Consider the following 21,486-nt stretch of genomic DNA (forward strand, 5'->3'; position numbering starts at 1 on the left):
ATACTCAACAACTGAGCATCCACAGCCCTCTGGAGTAGAGAATTCCAAAGATTCACAACCCTCTGAGTGAAGAAATTCCTTCTCATCTCAGTCCTAAATGGCCGACCCCTTATCCCGAGACTATGCCCCCTAGTTCTAGACTCTCCAGCCAAGGTAAACAGCCTCTCAACATCTACCCTGTCAAGCCTTCTAAGAATTTTACACATTTCAAGGAGATCACCTCTCATTCTTCTAAAGGCCCATTTCAAGGCCCATTCTACTCAATCTCTCCTCTTCGGGCATCCCTCGCATTCCAGAGGTTAGGAAGTGACTCTCGGAACATGAATGGCAAGTGAAGGTTATGGCCTTGGAGACTGAATTCCCGATGCCACTAAGAGAAACACTGCACAGTGTACTACTAAGCCACACAGAGCAGGAAAAGTCCCAGATTAGATTCCCCCATCTCAACTGAGTTAGCTGATGTTGGCTGTGCCAACAGCAAGGCCACAACTGCCTTCAGCACCCCTGAAGCTGGAGATGGGTAAAAGAAAAGGCATCCCAGCACTGATTCTCAGTAAACAAAAATGACAGGCCCTATTCAATGACGGCCTCACGATTCCCAAGGTGATCATGTTCATATGTTAACCACGTTTCATATGCAGTGCTCATGAGGTCTGAATTCCAAGGTGATGTCATCGCGGAAGATGCAAGCTGGCACTTCAACCAGCGGGTTCCATTTCCTCCATTACTGCCATCCACCTTCTCCTCGTCAGTCTTGCTCGGTAATTCACGGAGCACTCCCTCTTCCTCAAACTGACTACCTGGGACTGGAGCACAAATATCTAAGCTGATATTTCAGTGCAGTACTGAGGCAATACTGCATTGTCAAGGGTGCTGTTGTTCAGACGAGTTGTTAAACCAAGTGGATTTTAAAAATGTTATGGCACTGTGCGAAGATCAGATGGTTCTCCCAGTGCCCTAGCCAACATTCTTAACTCATTGGTCATTCATTGATTCTTTATAAGATCATGGCTGTGCACAAAATGGCTGCTATGCTTACATAACAGGAGTGACTATAATTCAAAGCAATTCATGGTATATGAAATGTGTTAGAATGTCTCGGAGATGCGTTAAACACTGATATAAATGCAAGTTCTTCCTTTCTTTCCTCTGCCGAGACCGACCACAAAACAGAATAGCATTGGAATCCAAATGATATACATACCCAGTGCACACTGTCTTCCATGGAATAACTTCCTTTGAAATCAGAAAAGTCTGCTCCATTCTAAAATAAACCGATACAACAAAATAACTTTAAAAAAGAGACTATGCAAATATAAGTCCACATAAATGACACTGCATTACAAAATGTAAACAGGGCCTAGTGGGGACTCACAAGGTTTTTGTTAGCTTCATTAGGCTAGGGCTCTGTAGCAGAACAGTGGGGTTCTGGGACAACATGTACATATCCTTTTTTCACACAAATGCTATAGCAGCCTCTAGTGGCAGAAAGAGCTGCAGCACCTCATGGTACTTCTCAATTTTACCTGTCTTTGCAAGTTCCACCCTGTGAGAATTAGATAGCAAGTGTGCAAGAGTGACTCATATTGACCTTCCTTACGATTCCCCTTACTGTAGGGGAAACATGATACCCGCTCAGTGGAACCCTACATTAAACAGCCGAGATTAACTCTGAGAATGACCAACACAAAACCACACACCATCACTCAGTGTTGGAAGTACGTTGAAGTCAACGTGCTGTGCTATCAAATGCAAAGGATTAGTTTTTAATTTAATGAAGTAGCATGCCTTAACGTGGCATTCCAGTACCAAACCTGTTAAGAAATGTGATACTTCTGCTAACAACTTGCTGTTTTAAAATAATCTATATTTTTAGATTTTTTTTTAATGATAAAAAGCAGAGGACTGCCTCATTACCATATTCTACGTGCCAACGTGAGGGAACCCATGGCTTTGGTCATCCCACCAGTGATTTCTACCTATTTCTCAAATGGATTTATAGGAGTGTGCATAAGACTCAATTGTATCTGTCACTGCACTAGTCTATTAAAAATACAGTTTAAAAAAAACAAAATTCTCAGAATGAAAATAAAATGGAATTTCATTTTTTTTAAATAAAAGTACAGCAGCATAAAACTTTCCTTTTTTTGCAAAACAATTCACGGCTCAAATTGGTAAAGGCACTACGTAGTAGGTCTTGAGCTATTCAGACCAGAAATACTCCTAGTTCGATCCCCAATCTGTGCTTCGTCAGCTGAACTCAGCCAGGGCAGCTATGGGGTGGTATGATTGGTCTTGTGTCAGAGGCATTTGACAAGGTGCCACATAAACTTGCTGTTTTAAAATAACCTATATTTTTAGATTTTTTTTAAATGATAAAAAGCAGAGGACTGCACAAGATAAAAGTTCACAGGGTTGGGAGTGATATATTAAGCATGCATAGAGGATTGGCTAAAAAACAGAAAACAGAGTCGGGATAAATGGTTCATTCTCAGGTTGGTAATCAGTAAATAGTGGTGTGCCGCAGGGATCAGTGCTGGGACCCTAACTATTTACAATCTATATTAACGATTTGGAAGAAGGGACTGAGTGTAACAGAGCCAAGTTTGCTGACGATACAAAGATGGGAAGAAAAGCAATGTGTGAGGAAGACGCAAAAAATCTGCAAAAGGACATAGACAGGCTAAGTGAGTGGACAAAAATTTGGCAGATGGAGTATATTGTTGGAAAGTGTGAGGTCATGCACTTTGGCAGAAAAAAATCAAAGAGCAGGTTATTATTTAAATGAGAGATTGCAAAGTGCTGCAGTACAGCGCCACCTGGGGTACTTGTGCATGAAACACACAAGGTTAGTATGCAGGTACAGCAAGTGATCAGGAAGACCAATGGAATCTTGGTTTTTATCACAAAGGGGATGGAGTATAACAACAAGGAAGTCTTGCTACAGTTGTACAGGGTATTGGTGAGGCCACACCTGGAATACTGTGTGCAGTTTTGGATTCCATATTTATGAAAGGATATACTTGCTTTGGAGGCAGTTCAGAGAAGGTTCACTAGGTTGATTCCGGAGATGAGGGGGTTGACTTATGAGGAAAGGTTGAGTAGGTTGGGCCTCTGCTCATTGGAATTCAGAAGAATGAGAGGTGATCTTGTTGAAACATATAAGATGATGAGGGGACTTGACAAGGTGGATGCAGAGAGGATGTTTCCACTGATAGGGGTGACTAGAACTAGAGGGCAAAATCTTAGAACTAGAATGAGGAGAAAGTTCTTCTCTGAGGGTTATGGATCTGTGGAATTCGCTGCCTCAGAGAGCTGTGGAAGCTGGGTCATTGAATAAATTTAAGACAGAAATAGACAGTTTCTTAAACGATAAGGGGTTATGGGGAGCAGGCAGGGAAGTGGACCTGAGTCCATGATCAGATCAGCCATGATCGTATTGAGTGGCGGAGCAGGCTCGAGGGGCCGTATGACCTACTCCTGTTTCTATTTATGTTCTTATGAAAGATTTTTTTTTAAAAACCAGCCAGGTGCTGGCTGTTATACAGCAATTCTGCTAATGGTGTACAGGTGGATGTTGGGTGAGATCTGACTCAGCTCTGCTTTTTAAAATCAGGATTTAGTGAATCAAAGCAGCATAGTTTAAAAAAATTGTACTCGTCAATGATCATGTAGATATATTTTAATGATTAATAAAAAACTGAATTCAATACACATTCTAGGAAAGCAATGTTGCCTTTGGTCTGGGGCTCCTGCCGTTTAATGTATTTTATTTTGACCGCACCTCTCAAACCCACGCTCTCTACCATCTAAAAGAACAAGGGCAGCAGGTGCATGGGAACACAGCCACCTTCTCATGGGCAACTAGGGATGGGCAATAAATGCTGGCCTTGCCAGCAATGCCCACGGCCCAAGAATTAACACATTTTAAAAATCTCAATTTTATTCAGAGCATGTGAGCTGATGACTCAGGCAGACAGACTGAAAATTGTCAATAAAATATCAAATTATTTTGGGGAGCTGTAAATCCACTAGCATAACCACATTTTGATTGGTTTTATTTGCAATACAAGAAGAAAATTTTATTCACAACATATGTAGATAATGTACCAAAATTGAGGAATTGTATTTTTAACTGGAGTATTAGAATTGGGCTCCCACTGCCTGAAATTCCGATGTATATATTTTTCCTAAAATTTTAGTACAGTTTTGGTGTCAGAAATTACTAGAAATACACAGTACCATACTTGCCTTTGATGAAAAGTATTGTTTATAATAATACAGCTGAAACAACAGAAAGATGGAACTTATCACAGTCAGAAGGGTCAATATGATGGTCTTATTGATTCGAGGCATCGGTCGTTGTTTGTCCAGTAACTGGAAAAAAAATAGAACTCTTTACAGACTATAAGAGTTGGAAACACCATTTATATCTACAACTCTCTTCCACAAGCGGCAATTCGTTGCTAGATCAATTGTTAATTTTAAATCTGAGATTGACAGATTTTTGTTAATCAAAGGTATTAAGGGATATGGGGTAAAGGCTGGTATACGGAGTTTGGTCGCAGATCAGTCGTGCTCTCACTGAATGGCAGAACAGGCTTGAGGGGTTAAATGGCTTTCTAAGCTTCCAATCATCACATGGTGCACATGAAAATCATAACTCGTGTAAGAATTGGATGTAAATTAATGTCTTGCAAACATAATATAAACCACAGGATTTTACTTGGTCCCTATAAAAATCTGTTATCTATACACACACCTGGACTTGGGTATAGGAAGCATAATTTCAAAGTTTACAGATGACACAAAACTTAGAAATGTAGTAAACAAGTGAGGAGGATAGTAACAGACTTCAGGAGGACATAGATTGGTGAAATGGGCAGACGCATGGCAGATGAAATTTTATGCAGAGAAGTGTGAAGTGATGCAATTTAGAAGGAAGAATGAAGAGAGGCAATATAAACTAACTGGTGCAATTTTAAAGGGGGTTCATTTGGCTCATTGAGCCGTGTCAGCTCTCTGCAAGGGCACTTCGGCTAGTTGCACTCCCCTGCCCTTTCTCCATAGCCCCGCAAATTTTTTTCCTTCAGGTATTTATCCAATTCCCTTTTAAAAGCCATGATTGAATCTGCCTCCACCACCATATCAGGCAGTATATTCCAGATCCTATCCACTTGCTATGTAAAAAAGTTTTCCTCGTGTTACCTTTGGTTCTTCTGCCAGTCACCTTAAATCTCTGGTTCTCGACCTTTCTGCAGTTTTTCTCTATGTATTCTGTCCAGACCCCTCATGATTTTGATCACCTCTATCAAATCTCCTCTCAACCTTCTCTGCTCTAAGGAGAACAACCACAGCTTCTCCAGTCTATCCACATAACTGAAGTCCATCATCCCTGGAACCATTCTCAAATCTTTTCTGCACCCTCTCCAAGGTCTTCACATCCTTCCTGAAGTGCAGTGCCCAGAATTGGACACAATACTCAGTTGAGGCCGAACCTGTATTTTATAAAGGTTCATCTTAACTTCCCTGCTTTTGTACTCTATGCCTCCCTTTATGAAGTCCAGGATCCCGTATGCTTTTTTTAAACTGCTTTCTCAATGTGCCCTGCCACCTTCAAACAATTTGTGCACATATATCCCCAGGTCTCTCTATTCATGCACCCTCTTTAGAATTGTACCCTTTAGTTTATATTGCCTCTCCTCGTTCTTCCTACCAAAATGCATCCCTTTGCATTTTTCTGCGTTAAATTTCATCTGCCACGTGTCCGCCTATTCCACCAGCTTGTCTGTCCTCGTGAAGTCTATTATTACTCTCCTCACTCTTCACTATACTTCCAAGTTTTGTGTTATCTGCAAATTTTGAAATTGTGCCCTGTACACCCAAGTCTAAGTCATTAATATAGATCAAGAAAAAGAGTGGTTCCAGTACCTACCCCTGAGGAACCCCACTGTGTACCATCCTCCAGATAAACAACCGTTCACCACTACTCTCTCCATTTCCTGTCACTTAGCCAATTTTGTACCCATGCTGCTACTATTCCTTTTATTCCATGGGCTTCAACTTTGCTGGCAAGCCTACTATATGGCACTTTACCAAACACCTTTTGGAAGTCTATGTACACCACATCAACCGCATTGCCCCTGCCACCGGAGGGCGCGACTGTCGGAGTCCTAATGGTCACTGGCAGACATGTGCAATCTGTGTATATAATGTTGGCAGCCATGTTGAATCCTCTCAGAGTAAATAAACTGGAGTAAGGTCATGCCTGAACTAGCTCACCGTACTTAGCCTCGTGGAGTTATTCAATCCTTAACAATTGGCGACGAGTTAAAAATACGAAATTTCACGCAACCATGTCTGTTGGAATTTTGGAGAGATTCATGGAAGGGGAAGGTTGGAAGGATTTCACTGATCGCCTCCGTTATATATGTAAACCTGTAAATACCTTGTGTAACCACCAGAGGGCTCATCCCCTGGAGTCCCAAGGGATCCCACAATCCCTTAGGAGCACCTGTACTTAAGGAGGCCTCACAGGCTGGAGAGGCACTCTGGAGACCTGCAATAAAAGACTACGGTCACACTTTACTTTGGGCTCACAGTATCTAGTCAGACTCCTTATTCATACATAACAGCCCCGACCAGTACTTCGTAGCCAACGGATTGGAAGGAACCGATAACGCAATTAAGCGCAGGGCTGTGGGTCAAAAATTTATGGCCTTATCAAGAATCTACTCTCACCGACTCGACCAACAGATGAGACTTACGATGAATTGTGTACGCTGGTTCGGAACCACTTTAAACTGAAGGAAAGCATCATCATGGCGAGGTATCGTTTCTATACGCACAATCGCTCCGAGGGCCAGGACGTGGCGGAATTTGTCGCCGACCTGAGACATCTCGCTGGGCCGTGCAACTTCGGAGCTGTGTTGGAGGAAATGCTGCGGGACTTTTTCGTGCTTAGCATTGGCCACGAGGTCATCCTTCGAAAGCTGCTGGCTGCTGAATCTCTAGACCTGAGCAGGGCCATCATGATCGCCCAAGCATGCATGTACACGGACGAAAACTCGAAACAGATATCTTCCCAACATCGAAACTCACCGGCAAGTATTGTGCATAAAATAATATTGTCGGCAGGCAGAGCTGCACATGGCAGGGCCTACTTGTCCGTATTCATACGACCTGTAACTGCTCAAAGTCCGCCATCAGGGGTGAATCAAATCTCGTCTTGTTGGCATTGCGGGGGCCATCATCGGGTCCATCGATGCCGATTCAAGCAATACGTGTATAAAGACTGTGCAACAATGAGGCACCTTCAGCGAATGTGTCCGCAACCGAGCTAGCGTGCTGCAACACACCAAGTGGCTAAGGATGATCGATCCAGCGTGGATCAAGCGGCATAGGCAACTCAACCCGAGGTACAGGACGAAGAAGTGTATGGGGTACATTCTTTTACCAAAAGTCCTCCGGTAATGCTGGGAGTTAAATTAAATGGGGTTCCAGTATCCATGGAATTGGACATGGGTGCGAGTCAGTCACAGTTTCGAAAAGCTGTGCAACACCAAGGCAAAAAGACCCAAACTGAGCCCAATCAATGCGAAGCTGCGTATCTACACCAAAGAGCTCATACCAGTCATTGGTAGTGCGGCAATAAAGGTATCGTATGATGGAGCTGTGCATGATTTATCGTTGTGGATCGTTCCAGGCAATGGCCCAATGCTGTTCGGCAGGAGTTGGCTTGAGAAAATTAAATGGAACTGGAATGATATTAAAGCCTTATCATCAGTGGATGACGTTTCATGTGCTCAAGTGCTGAGCAAGTTTCCCTCGTTGTTTAAACCAGGCATCGGCAACTTCACGGGAGTCAAGGTGCAGATCCACCTAGGCCAGGATTCAAGACCCATCCATCACAAGGCTAGGACGGTTTTGTACATGATGAGGGAGACGGTCGAGATCGAACTGGACAGACTTCAACAGGAAAGAATCATATCACCAGTCGAATTCAGCGAATGGGCCAGTCCAATTGTCCCGGTGTTGAAAAGTGATGGCACGGTCAGGAGCTGCGGTGACTACAAGGTAACGATCAACCGAGTCTCAATACAGGATCAGTACCCGCTACCCAAGGCTGACAACCTGTTTGCAATGCTAGCGGGGGGGGGAAAAGTCGTTCACCAAACTGGACCTGACCTCCGCTTACATGACACAGGAGCTGGTCAAATCTTCAAAAAAACTGACGTGCATCAACACGCACAAAGGACTGTTTATATACCACAGATGCCCTTTTGGAATTCGCTCGACAGCAGCCATATTTCAGTGAAACGTGGAGAGTTTGCTGAAGTCCGTCCCGAGAACCGTCGTATTCCAAGATGACATCCTGATCACCGATCGCGACGCCACCAAACACCTGCACAACCTGGAAGAGGTTCTACATCATCTGGACAGAGTGGGACTCAGGCTAAAACGCTCCAAGTGCGTTTTCATGGCACTAGAAGTCGAATTCCTGGGGAGAAAGATTGCAGCAGATGGCATCAGGCCTATGGACTCGAAGACAGAGGCCATCAAGAATGCACCTAGACCCCAGAGTGTGACGGAGCTGCGTTCGTTCCTGGGTCTTCTCAACTATTTTGGTAACTTTCTACCTAGTTTGAGCACATTGCCAGAGCCCTTGCACATGTTGCTGACAAAGAGTAATGACTGGGTTTAGGGAAAATCTCAAGACAGCCTTTGAGAAGGCCAAGAACCTGCTATGTTCCAATAAATTACTGGTACACTATGACCCATGTAAGCGGTTAGTGCTGGCCTGCAACACATCATATGTGGTCAGTTGTGTGCTCCAGCAAGCCAATGTATCAGGCAATCTCCAACCAGTTGCATTCGCATGCAGAAGTCTGTCTAAGGCTGAAAGAGCCTATAGTATGGTAGAGGAAGAGGCTTTAGCATGCATATATGGGGTTAGGAAAATTAACCAATACCTGTTTGGGCTTCGGTTTGAGCTTGAAACAGATCACAAGCCACTCATTTCATTGTTTTCTGAGAGCAAAGGTATAAACACCAATGCCTCGTCCCGCATCCAAAGATGGGCACTGACATTATCTGCTTATGATTAAGTCATCCGCCACAGACCAGGCACTGAAAACTGTGCTGATGCGCTTAGACGGCGACCATTGCCCACACCCAGGGTTGAAATGCCGCAGCCAGCAGACTTGCTGCTGGGCATGGACTTCAAGAGTGAGGGGTCACCCGTCATGGCTCACCAAATTAGGACCTGGAACAGCCAGGATCCTGTACTGTCAAGCATAAAAAGGTGTGTCCTAAATGGAAATTGGTCTGCCATTCCCAGGGAAATGCAGGATGAAATTAAGCCTTATAGCCGCCGCAAAGATGAATTGTCTATTTAGTCTGATTGTCTGTTATGGGGTAATCGTGTTGTTATACCAAAAAAAAAAGGCAGGGAAACTTTTGTGCGAGATTTACACAGTACGCCCCCAGGCATTGTCATGATGAAGGCCATTGCCAGGTCTCACGTTTGGTGGCCCGGCATTGATTCGGACTTGGAGTCATGCGTACATCAGTGCAACACCTGCATGCAACTGAGTAACGCACTCGTAGAGGCTCCGCTGAGTCTGTGGTCATGGCCATCCAAACCGTGGTCAAGGATCCACATAGACTTTGCCGGCCCCTTTCTCGGCAAAATGTTTTTATTGGTAATGGACGCTTATTCCAAATGGATTGAATGCGTAATCATGTCATCCAGCACGTCCACAGCCACTATTGAAAGCCTCCGGGCCATGTTCACCACCCATGGCCTGCCCAACGTCCTTGTCAGCGACAATGTTCCACCAGTTCGGAGTTCCATGAGTTTATGACCCGTAATGGCATCAAGCATGTCAGGTCTGCCCCTTTCAAACCAGCGTCTAACGGTCAAGCGGAGCGGGCTGTCCAAACCATTAAGCAGAGCCTAAAATGCGTGACTCACGGCTCCCTATAGACCCGCTTGTCCCGCATTCTGCTCAGTTACCGGACGAGACCCCACTCACTCACTCACAGGGGTCCCTCCTGCCGAGCCGTTAATGAAGAGAGGTCTCAAAACCAGACTTTCCCCTATACACCTGGATGTCAATGATCACGTCGAAACCAGAAGGCAACGGCAGCAATGGTACCATGATCGCGCGGCCGTATCACATGACATTGCTGTTCATGACCCTGTGTTTGTCCTGAAGTGGGTTGCTGGCATGGTTTTGGCCAAGGAGGGGAACAGTCAAACTGTTAAATGGCCAAACGTGCAAGAGGCACATCAACCAAACCAAACTGCGATTCACAGACAACCCAGAACAAATTGAAGATGGCATCATCATCGACCAACCACATCCAATCAGTTGACCCTTGTGTCATTCACAAAGACGAACCTACCATCCCCGACAGTCCTGTCAAATCGACTACTCCGTAATGCAGCAATGGTCCTACTAACTCACCCAAGCTTGGATTCGAACTGAGAAGATCAACCAAGGAGCGGAAGGCTCTGGACCGTCTCAACTTGTAAATACAACCTGTATCAAGAACTTTGGGGGGAATGATGTTATGTATGTTAACTGGGTTTTACCTGCCACTGGAGGGTGCGACTGTTGGGAGTCCTAATGGTCACTGGCAGACACGTGCAAGCTGTGTATATAATGTTGGCAGCCATGTTGAATCCTCAGAGTAAATAAACTGGAGTAAGGTCATGCCTGAACTAGCTCACCATACTTAGCCTCGTGGAGTTATCTGATACTTAACAGTTACCTCATCAAAAATCTCAATCAAGTTAGTTAAAAACGATTTGCCTTTAACAAACCCATGCTGGCTTTCCTTAATAAATCCACACTTGTCCAAGTAACTGTTAATTCTGTCCCAGGTTATCGTTTCTAAAATCTTTCTCACTAGAGGTTAAACTGACTGGCTGGTAGTTGCTGGATTTATCCTTGCAACCTTTTTTGAACAAGGGTGTAACATTTGCAATTCTCCAGTCCCCCGTATCAAAGGAAGATTATAGCCAGTACAGGTACTTCTGCAATTTCCACCGTTTGATCCCATTGCATTCTAGGATGCATCCCATCTACGTTAAGTAAAGCCAGCCTTTCTAGTACATCCTCTATCAATTTTTATTTCATCCAGTATCTCAACTACCTCCTTTTTCACTCTGACTTTGGCAGCATTTTCTTCCTTGGTTAAGACAGATGCAAATTACTCATTTAGTATCTCAGCCATGCCCTCTGCCTCCATGCATAGGTTTCCATTTTAATTAGCCCCTTCTTACTACCCATTTACTATTTATATGCCTATAGAAGACTTTTGGATTCCCTTTTATATGTTAGCTGCCAATCTATTCTCATACTTTCTCTTTGCCTCTTATTTCCTTTTTCACTTCGCCTCTGAACTTTCTATATTCAGTCTGGTTCTCATTTATATTCTCAACTCGACATCTGTCGTACACCCCCTTTTTCTGCTTCATCTTACTCTCTCTCTCTCTCTCTCTCTCTCTCTTTCGTCATCCAGGGATCTCTGGCTTTGGTTGCCCTACCTTTCCCTCTCGTGGTAATTTACCTCGACTGTACCCGAACCATCTCCTCTTTAAAGGCAGCCCATTGTTTGATTGCAATTTTGCCTGCCAACCTTTGATTCCAATTTACCTGGGCCAGATCATTTCTCAACACACTGAAATTGGCCTTCAAATAAATATTTTTACTCTAGATTTCTCCCTGTCCTTTTCCATTGCTAATCTAATCCTTATGATACTATGATCACTGTTAAACGTCAGTTATGTGGAGAGCCTAGAGAAGCTGGGATTGTTCTTCTTAAAGAAGAGGTTAAGGTGAGATTTAAGAGTTCAAAATTATGAAGGGTTGATAGATAGGGAGAAACTGTTTCCATTGGCAGAAAGGTTTGTAACTAGAGGACATAGATTTGAGATAATTGACAAAAGAACGCGGGAAATGAGGAGAATTGTTTTTATGCCGAGAATTATGATTATCTGGAATATACTGCCTGAAAGGGTGGTGAAAGCAGATTTAATAGTAACTTTCAAACGAGAATTAGATTATATACTTGAAAAGGAAAAATTTGAAGGGCTATGGGGAAAGAGCAGGGGAGTGGGATTGATTGGACACCTATTTCAAAGAGCCGGCACAGGCACAATGGGCCAAATGGCCTCATTCTGTGCTGTATGATTCCAATTTTTCTGCTTTGAAAGTTTATGCTCTTCTGTTACTGAAAGGGCATAATTTGGTAGTAAATTGCAGCATTTTCATTTTGTGTCTCAATCATTTTGGAACTTATTTATGGTTGGAGGAGCCATTATTTTACAGGAACGTATGACATCCAAAATTTCTAAAGCAATGTGGAACAAGAAAGCCACTGTCTCTATTGTTAAAAAGCTAATTATAGAATTCTGGGATTTATATAAAGGGCCATGGTAGTGCCAATCAATCTGTACAAGACACTGGTTAGATCAGTACTGTACAGCTTTGCACTCCCTACCCCCCATATAAATGGACATTAGAGAGTTATAAAAAAGTACAGCACAGGTTTACTGGGATGATACCAGGACTGATGGACTTAGAAATCTGGGATGTGGTTCATGGAAAAGTAAACCAATTAAAGGATTTGAGAAGGTAGTGAAAGATTATTTTCACATGAAATCTGTAACAGAGGGGCATAAATTTAGGAATGGTACTTTCCGATAAAGGGGGGAGTTTAGGAGCAACTTTTTCCACAGGTCAAAATGGCCACTTCTTTGTTCGTTGCCCTTTATATAAATCCCATAATTTTATTAGAGCTTTTTAATGACCTTTTCTGTTTGTAATTCTTTCGATGCTTTAACGCTTTTCAGACCGGGAGGCTGCCTGAGTGACTGGGGCAGTGAGTAGGGGACTGAAGAGGGGAGGGCGAGGGGGCGAGGCGAGGGAAAGAGAGAGACTGGGAGCCGGGGAGAGGGTCCGCTCTCGCTGCTGGTTTGTAAAAGATACCTTCCCGCCGATCTCCTGCTCCCCGGCAGTTTACTGGCTGAGTCACCCAAACAGAGGCTCCCACATTCCGGGCTCAGCCAGCAGCCTAACCGGCCGGGCCTAATAATCTCGGAGTCCCCGCCCGGCAGACATAGAACAAATCGACAACCATTCCCGGCTCCCGGGCCGGGCCGCCTCTTACCCTCCGCATTCAGCATACGATTCCTCGTTTACACCGTTCCTTTAAATGCAGCTCCGTCTTCAAACCGCCCCCTCTCCCGTATCACAGCAACCGAGCCCCGCCCCCTCTCCCGTATCACAGCAACCGAACCCCGCCCCCTCTCCCGTATCACAGCAACCGAGCCCCGCCCCCTCTCCCGTATCACAGCAACCGAACCTCGCCCCGCCCCCGCACGGAGCAATGGTGGGGGGCGGTTAAGCGGTGGCGCCAATGGTAAATAGCGGGTGGAAGACTGACGAGAATGTCTGGCAATTTTGCGCCATCTGTGATAAAGCCTCATTGAAGGAGAAGTCAATGACGCCTGCAAACCCATTGGTTGTTGACGTCGTTGGAGCCATGACCACATCACACACCATCCCAAGTTGGCCATATATTATTTTTCTTCATCACTGGGTCAAAATCTTGGAGCCCCCCCCCCCTCCCAATGTAACACCTAAATGAGAGCATGGCCAAAATGTATCTCTCAACCAATATCACTAAAACAGCTATCTGGTCATTTATCTCTTTGCTGTTTGTGGAATCTTGCTGTGTGCAAATTGGCTGCCACGTTACAACAGTGACTACACTTCAAAAGTATGTTGTTGGTTGTAAAGCACTTTGGGGCCTGTGATATATTCTTTACACATCACAAACACTCAGTCAAGATGGATCGACAGGAACATGTCATGTGATCTTGTCATATGATCCTTTTATTGTATTTACACCAGCAGTTGCATTACCACGGTGGGGCAGTAGTCCACTAGGGGGAGCTCTATACTGCACCTCCTTAATGCAGAAGCAATCATAACAAAATAATCATTATACATAAGTTGTATGGTTATACACAACAAAAGATGTGGACTTATTTTGCTATATTTACAAATCAAAGTTAACCACTGGTTTTCTGTTTTGAAGAGAATTTCCAAACATTGTCGAACTTAGACTCATTCTAGGCTGAGCCTGAGGAGAGTTTTTCTCCAAGGGCAACCCTTGATTTACATTTGGACTCTCTACAACTTCAGACTGTCTGCCTGACTTGGACTCAGACTTAAATTCTGACTTTCTTTTAGACTTGTTTCTACTACATCTATTTATCCCTGAACCAATATCACTAAAACAGATTATCTGGTTATTTATCTCATTGCTGTTTGTGGGATCTTGCTGTGCTCAAATTGGCTACCACATTATATACATAAGAATTAGGAACAGGAGTAGGCCATCTAGCTCCTCAAGCCTACTCCGCCTACATCAGTAGGATTTGCTACTAGTACTCATCAGAAATAATCGAATCATCCAAACATAGAAACATAGAAAATAGGATCAGTAGTAGGCCATTTGGCACTTCAAGTCTGCACTGCCATTCAATATGATCATGGCTGATCCTCTATCTCAACAGCATATTCCCACTTTTCCCCCATATCCCTTGATGCCTTTTGTTTCTAGAAATCTATCTATCTCCCTTGTAAATATATTCAGTGACTTGGCCTCCACAGCCTTCTGAGGTAGAGAATTGCACAGGTTCACCACCCTCTGAGTGAAAAAATTTCTCCTCATCTCGGTCCTAAATTTCCTACCCCGTATCCTGAGACTGTGACCCCTTGTTCTAGACTTCCCAGCCAGGGGAAACATCCTCCCCGCATCCAATCTATCCAACCCAGTCAGAATTTTATACATTTCAATGAGATCCCCTCTCATTCTTCTAAACTCTAGTGAATACAGGCCCGTCGTCGACCCAATCTCTCCTCATACGACAGTCCTGCATCCCAGGAATCAGCCTGGTGAACCTTCGCTGCATTCCCTCTATGGCAAGTATACCCTTTCTTAGGTAAGGAGACCAAAATTGCACACAATACTCCAGATGCGGTCTCACCAAGGCCCTGTATAACTGTAGTAAGACATCCTTGTTCCTATACTCAGATCCTCTTGCAATGAAGGCCAACATACCATTTGCCTTCCTAACTGCTTGCTGCACCTGCATGTTTGCTTTCAATGACTAGTGTATAAGGACAACCAGGTCCCTCTGTACATCGCCACTTCCCAAGCCATCACCATTTATCCACGTTATACTGCATCAGCCATGTGTTTGCCCACTCACTCAACCTATCTAAATCACCTTGCAGCATCTTTGGATCCTCCTCACAACTCACAATCCCACCTAGTTTTATGTCGTCAGCAAACTTGGAAATATTGCATTTAGTTCCCTCATCCAAATCATTTATATATATTGTGAATAGCTGGGGACCAAGCACTGATCCCTGTGATACCCCACTAGTCACTGTCCGCCACCCCGAAAAATACCCGTTTATTCCTACTCTCTGTTTCCTGTCAGTTAACCAATTTTCAATCCATGCCAATACATTACCTCCAATCCTATGTGCTTTAATTTTGCACACTAACCTCTTATGTGGGACTTTATCAAAGGCCTTCTGAAAATCCAAATGCACTACATCCACTAGTTCTCCCTTACCTATTCTATCAGTTACATCCTCAAAAAAACTCCAGTAGGTTTGTCAAACAGGATTTTCCTTTCATAAATCCATGTTGACTTTGTTTAATCCTGTTGCTATTATCGAAGTGTGTCGTTATCACATCCTTTATAATAGACTCCAGCATTTTCCCTACTACTGATGTCAGACTAACCGGTCTGTAGTTCCCTGTTTTCTCTCTCCCTCCTTTTTTAAATAGTGGGGTTACATTTGCCACCTTCCAATCTGCAGGAATTGTTCCATAATCTATAGAATTTTAGAAGATGACAACCAATGCATCTACTATTTCCATTGTTACTTCTTTTAGTATTCTGGGATGCAGATCAACAGGCCCTGGGGATTTATTTGCCTTCAGTCCCATTAGTTTCTCCAACACTATTTTCTTACTAATAATCATTTCCATTAATTCTTCTTGCTCACTAGACCCTTGTTTCCCTAGCATTTCTGGAAAGTTATTTGTGTCCTCTTCTGTGAAGATGGAACCAAAGTATTTATTTAATTGTTCTGCCATTTCCTTGTTCCCCATTACAAATTCTCCCGTTTCTGTCTGTAAAGGACCTACATTTATCTTCACTAATCTTTTTCTTTTTACGTACTTGTAGAAACTTTTACAGTCGGTTTTTATGTTCCTTGCAAGTTTACTCTCATACTCTATTTTTCCCCTCTTAATCAATCTATTGGTCCTTTTTTGCTGAATTCTAAACTGCTCCCAATCCTCAGGCTTGCTACTTTTTCTGGCAACTTTGTATAACTCCTCTTTGGATCTAATACTATCCTTAATTTCTTTTGTTAGTCATGGTTGGGCCACTTTTCCTTTTGTGTTTTTATGCCAGAAAGGAATGTATAACTGTTGCAATTCATGCATTCATTCCTTAAATATTAGCCATTGCCTATCCACCGTCATGCCTTTTAATGAATCTTCCCAATCTATCATAGCTAATTAATTCCTCATAATTTCGTAGTTTCCTTTGTTTAGATTTAGGACCCTAGTTTCGGATTGGACTACTTCACTTTCCATCTTAATAAAGAATTCAATCATGTTATGGTCACTCTTCCCTAAAGGATCCCACACAACAAGACTGTTAATTAACCCTTTCTGATTACACAATACCCAGTTGAGGATAGCCTGTTCCCTAGTAGGCTCCTCAACATATTAGTCTAAAAAACCATCTTGTACACACTCCAGGAATTCATCTGCCACAGTATTATTACTAATTTGGTTTGATCAGTCTATATGTAGATTAAAGTTACCCATGATTACTGTCGTACCCTTGTTACATGCATCTCTAATTTCCTGTTTGATGCTGTCCCCTATAGTACCACTACTGATTGGAGGCTTATAGACAACTCCCACCAATTTTCAACTCCTTCCACATCTGTTGGTAAAATATGATCAATGTGAACAAACCTAACCTTTCCATGATCAAACATCTTGACCAAATATGTGCGAGGACCACATATCTTCACTGCTCTTGCTGGTAACTACTTTACCCCTTTATGGTGATGGCTCTTTATTCTAACCTTCTGATTCAATTTCACACTTATCTCTCTTACTTTACCTCTATCATGACTTTCTTTCTGTATTAATTGTTTCTCTTCTACTGACTGCCAAGTTTGAGAAACAACATTGAGAAACAACTCTCCTGGTGTTCTACCAGTAGTTGTATGAGGAGTATTATGATAAGTAGTTAGAAAATTTGCTAGCATGTGGTCCAATGCCAATTGCTGTTTCCTTGGATCTGAATCCAACATTTGCTTGATGAGGGCACGTTTTACAATTTTACTGTGCGCTCTGCTGCAACATTTGAAGCAGGGTGGTATGGTGGAACTTTGGAATGTTTCACACCATTTCTGCTCATGACCTGTGCAAATTCATCTGAACAAAATTGTGGCCCTTTATCAGACACAATTTCTTCTGGGAGGCCATATGAAGAAAACAATCTTCACAAATTGTCTAGTATTTTACTTGTTATTTTCCGCATCAGAAACACTTCTACGCACTTCGAATGGCTATCAAAATTAATGAACAATTTTTGTCCTAACTCAGCAAAATCTACATGTAACCTTTGTCACACTTTGGGAGGCCACTTCCATGGCTGTAATGGTACTGATGGTGGTTTCGTGCTCACTGATTGATATGTTGTACACTGACTAATGGTGTACTCTATATCTTTATCTAGACCTGGCCGCCATAAGTAACTGCATGCAAAACTCTCGGTCTAGCACAGTCCCAGGTGCTGGTCATGAAGATCTCCTAACAATTTGGACCTGAATGTATTTGGAATAGATACTTTTGCACCCCACATGATACAATCTTTATCCGCTGATATTTCATTTCTACGAACAAAGTTTGGATGAATATCTTTCTCTGATACATGGTTTGGCCAGCCATTTGTTATATAATCATACACCTTAGACATAACTGGGTCACGTTTGGTTGCTCTACCAATCTCTTCAGCTGTGACTGGCAGTTCATCAATGTATGAAAAATAGAACTCTTCTTCCTTATTGGGTGTAACTTGTGATGGGGATAGCATCAGCATTACCATCTGACTTAGGGACAACAACAATGGGTGTAACCCAATTATTTAGATCTATCTTAGAGATAATGTTCTCAGTTTCTAGTCTTTTGAGTTCTTGCTCAACTTGCTCCTTGAGTGCGTATGGTACAGAACGTGGCTTGCAATAAACTGGTCTAGCGTCTTTCTGTACTCCGACACTTGACTTGAAGCCTTAGATTGGACTGCCTATTTCATGGAACACCTTTGGATACTATTTGATTACATCATCCTTCGATGCAAATCTCATTTCAACATGAATAATCTCATTCCAATCCAGCTTCAGTGATCCCAAACAATTTCTATCTATCAAGGCAGACTTGGTTCCTAACACGACTAAGAGAGGCAAGCTCTAAAACTGATCCTTGTATTTCACCGGTACAGTGATACATCCTACCACAGGGATTTGCTCTCTTGAGTAGCCTCACAGCTCTATCTTCGATTTCTCCATCGGAAAATCGCTCAACTTGTCGAGATATAGCGATTCCAGTACTATGCTCATGGATGCATCAATTTCAATTTCCATGGATATCCTGGTTCTTGCAAGGTCTACTTGGATGACGATACTGTAGTGTATGAAATGATACAATGAACTCTGTACTGTGAGCCAGTGACTAGGTGTAACCTGGCCAGTCTTTAATGCCTTCCAGAAGCGAAGATACAAAGGTGAAGCTCAGGTTATATACCGGGCCCAGCATGCGTGTACCTATGACCCAAGGACCTCCGACGGTAGTGCCCCCTGTTGATGGGCAGACCTTATGTACCTACATTACATCATTCTGCCCCCCCCCCCCCACCCCAGTTCTTGGCACAAGTCCATATTACATGTCCAGACAGTCCGGAGCCCTTCGCTCCCTGGTTGACCGTCTCAGTACAATCCCAGTGCTTTCCGAGTCTCTCACGACTTGGGGCTGGGTTTTGACTGAGTGGGTTCTTCTGATGGCTGGACGTGAGTTAGTTGGTCGTGTAAGCTCACGGTGTCTTCTTCCAACTGTTCCGGTTCGTCAATGTGTCTTAGCTTGATTTGATCAATGTGTTTCCTGCACATCTGCCCATCTTTGAGCTTAACCATATACACCTGGTTACCCTCCTTATCCATAACATTGCCTGGGAGCAACTTGGGCCTTTGACTATGGTTAAGTATATAGACTGGGTCATTTACAGATATGTCGCATGACACTGCAGCGTGGTAGTGATACCACTGCTGGCGTTGACGTCGGGTTTCGACATGATCGTTAAGGTCAGGATGGACTAGAGAGAGCCTGGTTTTGAGGCCTCTCTTCATCAATAGTTCCGCAGGCTGGACCCCGGTGAGCGTGTGTGGCCTTGTCCTGTAACTGAGCAGTGTGCGTGACAGGCATGTCTGCAAGGAACCGTGAGTTACGCTTCTCAGGCTCTGCTTGATGGTTTGAACTGCCCACTCCGCTTGACCATTGGACACGAGTTTGAATGGGCCTGACCTCACATGCTTTATGCCATTGAGTTTCATGAACCCTTGAAACTCCAGGCTCGTGAAACATGGTCCGTTGTTGCTGACAATGATTTATGGCAGACCATGTGTGGCAAACATAGCTCTCAGGTTCTCAATGGTGGCAGTAGAGTGCTGGATGCCATGATCACACATTCTATCCATTTGGAGTATGCATCCACCACCACAAAAAACATTTTACTAAGGAAGGGGCTTAGTCGATGTGGATTCTAGATCACGGTTTGGATGGCCACGACCACAGACCGAGTGGAGCTTCCTTTGGGGCATTGCTTAACTGCATGCAAGTGCTGCACTGATGCACGCATGACTCTAAGTCCGAGTCAATGCCAGGCTACCAAACATGGGACCTGGCGATGGCCTTCATCATGACAATACCGGGATGCGTACTATGTAACTCCCATACAAATCTCACCCTGCCTTTCTTGGGCATTACAACGCGATTACCCCACAGTAAACAGTTGGACTGGATGGAAGGCTCATCTTTGCGACGGCTGTAGGGTTTGGTTTCATCACCCATTTACTTGGAGATGGTCGACCAGTCTCCGTTAAGAACACAATGTTTTACAGCCGCTAGGGTCGGATCTTGGCTGGTCCAGGTCTTAACTTGTTGAGCAGTGACAGGTGACTCTCAAAGGCATCCATGACCATGAGTAGCTCTGCGGGCATTGGCGTTTCCACCTCCGGTGTGGGCAACGGTAACCGGCTTAATGCATCAGCGCAGTTGTCGGTGCCTGGTCCATGTCGAATGACATAATCATAGGCAGATAATGTCAGCGTCCACCTCTGGATGCGGGACAATGCGTTGGTATTGATACCTTTATGTTCCGAGAACAACGATATAAGCGGCTTGTGATCGGTTCCCAGCTCGAAGCGAAGCCCAAACAGGTACTGATGCATTTTTTTTACTCCCATAAACACATGCTAAAGCCTCTTTTTCTACCAAGCCGTAGACTCTTTCCGCTTTGGACAGGCTTCGACATGCATATGCAACTGGTTGTAGTTTGCCTGTCTCATTGGCTTGCTGGAGTACGCAGCTGACCCTATGGGACAATGCATCACAGGTCAAAACTAGAAGCTTGCATGGGTCATACAGTACCAGTAGCTTGTGGGAACACAACAGATTTCTAGCCTTCTCAAAGGTTCTGTCTTGAAGTTCATCCCACACCCAGTTGTCTCCTTTACTGAGCAGCTTGTGCAAAGGCTCTAATACTGTGCTCAATTTGGGTAAGAAGTTACCGAAGTAGTTGAGAAGACCCAGGAATGAACTCAGCTCCGTCACATTCTGGGGCCTGGGCGCATTTTTGATGACCTCTGTTTTCGCGTCTGTAGGCCTGATTCCATCTGCAGCAAGCTTTCGTCCAAGGAACTCAACCTCTGGTGCCATGAAAACGCACTTCAAACGTTTCAGCCTGAGTCCTACTTTGTCCAGATGACGCAGAACCTCTTTCAGATTGTGCAGGTGCTCGGCGGTGTCACGACCTGTGACTAGGATGTTGTCTTGGAATACCACGGTCCTGGGGATGGATTTCAATAGGCTCTCCATGTTTCTCTGAAATATGGCTGCCGCTGAACGAATACTAAAAGGGCACCTGTCGTAAATAAACAGTCCTTTGTGCGTGTTGATGCAAGTAAGTTTCTTTGATGATTCAACCAGTTCCCGTGTCATGTAGGCCGATGTTAGATCCAATTTGGTGAACGAATTTCCCTTGGCTAGCGTTGCAAATAGGTCATCCGCTTTCGGTAGCGGGTACTG

At 43.8% G+C, this 21,486-nt stretch overlaps 1 protein-coding gene across 2 annotated transcripts in view; it reads right to left on the reverse strand.

Annotated features, from left to right (window-relative positions):
- Positions 1–13,261, reverse strand: part of fktn (fukutin) — a 41,843-nt gene extending 28,582 nt beyond the window's left edge. The window contains exons 1-3 of one of the 2 annotated variants that reach the window (XM_070886886.1): positions 13,183–13,261; positions 4,252–4,377; positions 1,205–1,264 (exon numbers count right to left, since the gene is read on the reverse strand). In XM_070886886.1, coding sequence (XP_070742987.1) covers positions 1,205–1,264; positions 4,252–4,377; positions 13,183–13,191 — 195 coding nt within the window. In that variant the 5' untranslated portion in view covers positions 13,192–13,261. The other variant, XM_070886897.1, reaches the window with a different exon arrangement.
- Between the last annotated feature and the right edge of the window lie 8,225 nt (positions 13,262–21,486).

Source organism: Pristiophorus japonicus, chromosome 1 (genome assembly GCF_044704955.1).
Source record: "Pristiophorus japonicus isolate sPriJap1 chromosome 1, sPriJap1.hap1, whole genome shotgun sequence".
Lineage (NCBI taxonomy): Eukaryota > Metazoa > Chordata > Chondrichthyes > Pristiophoridae > Pristiophorus > Pristiophorus japonicus.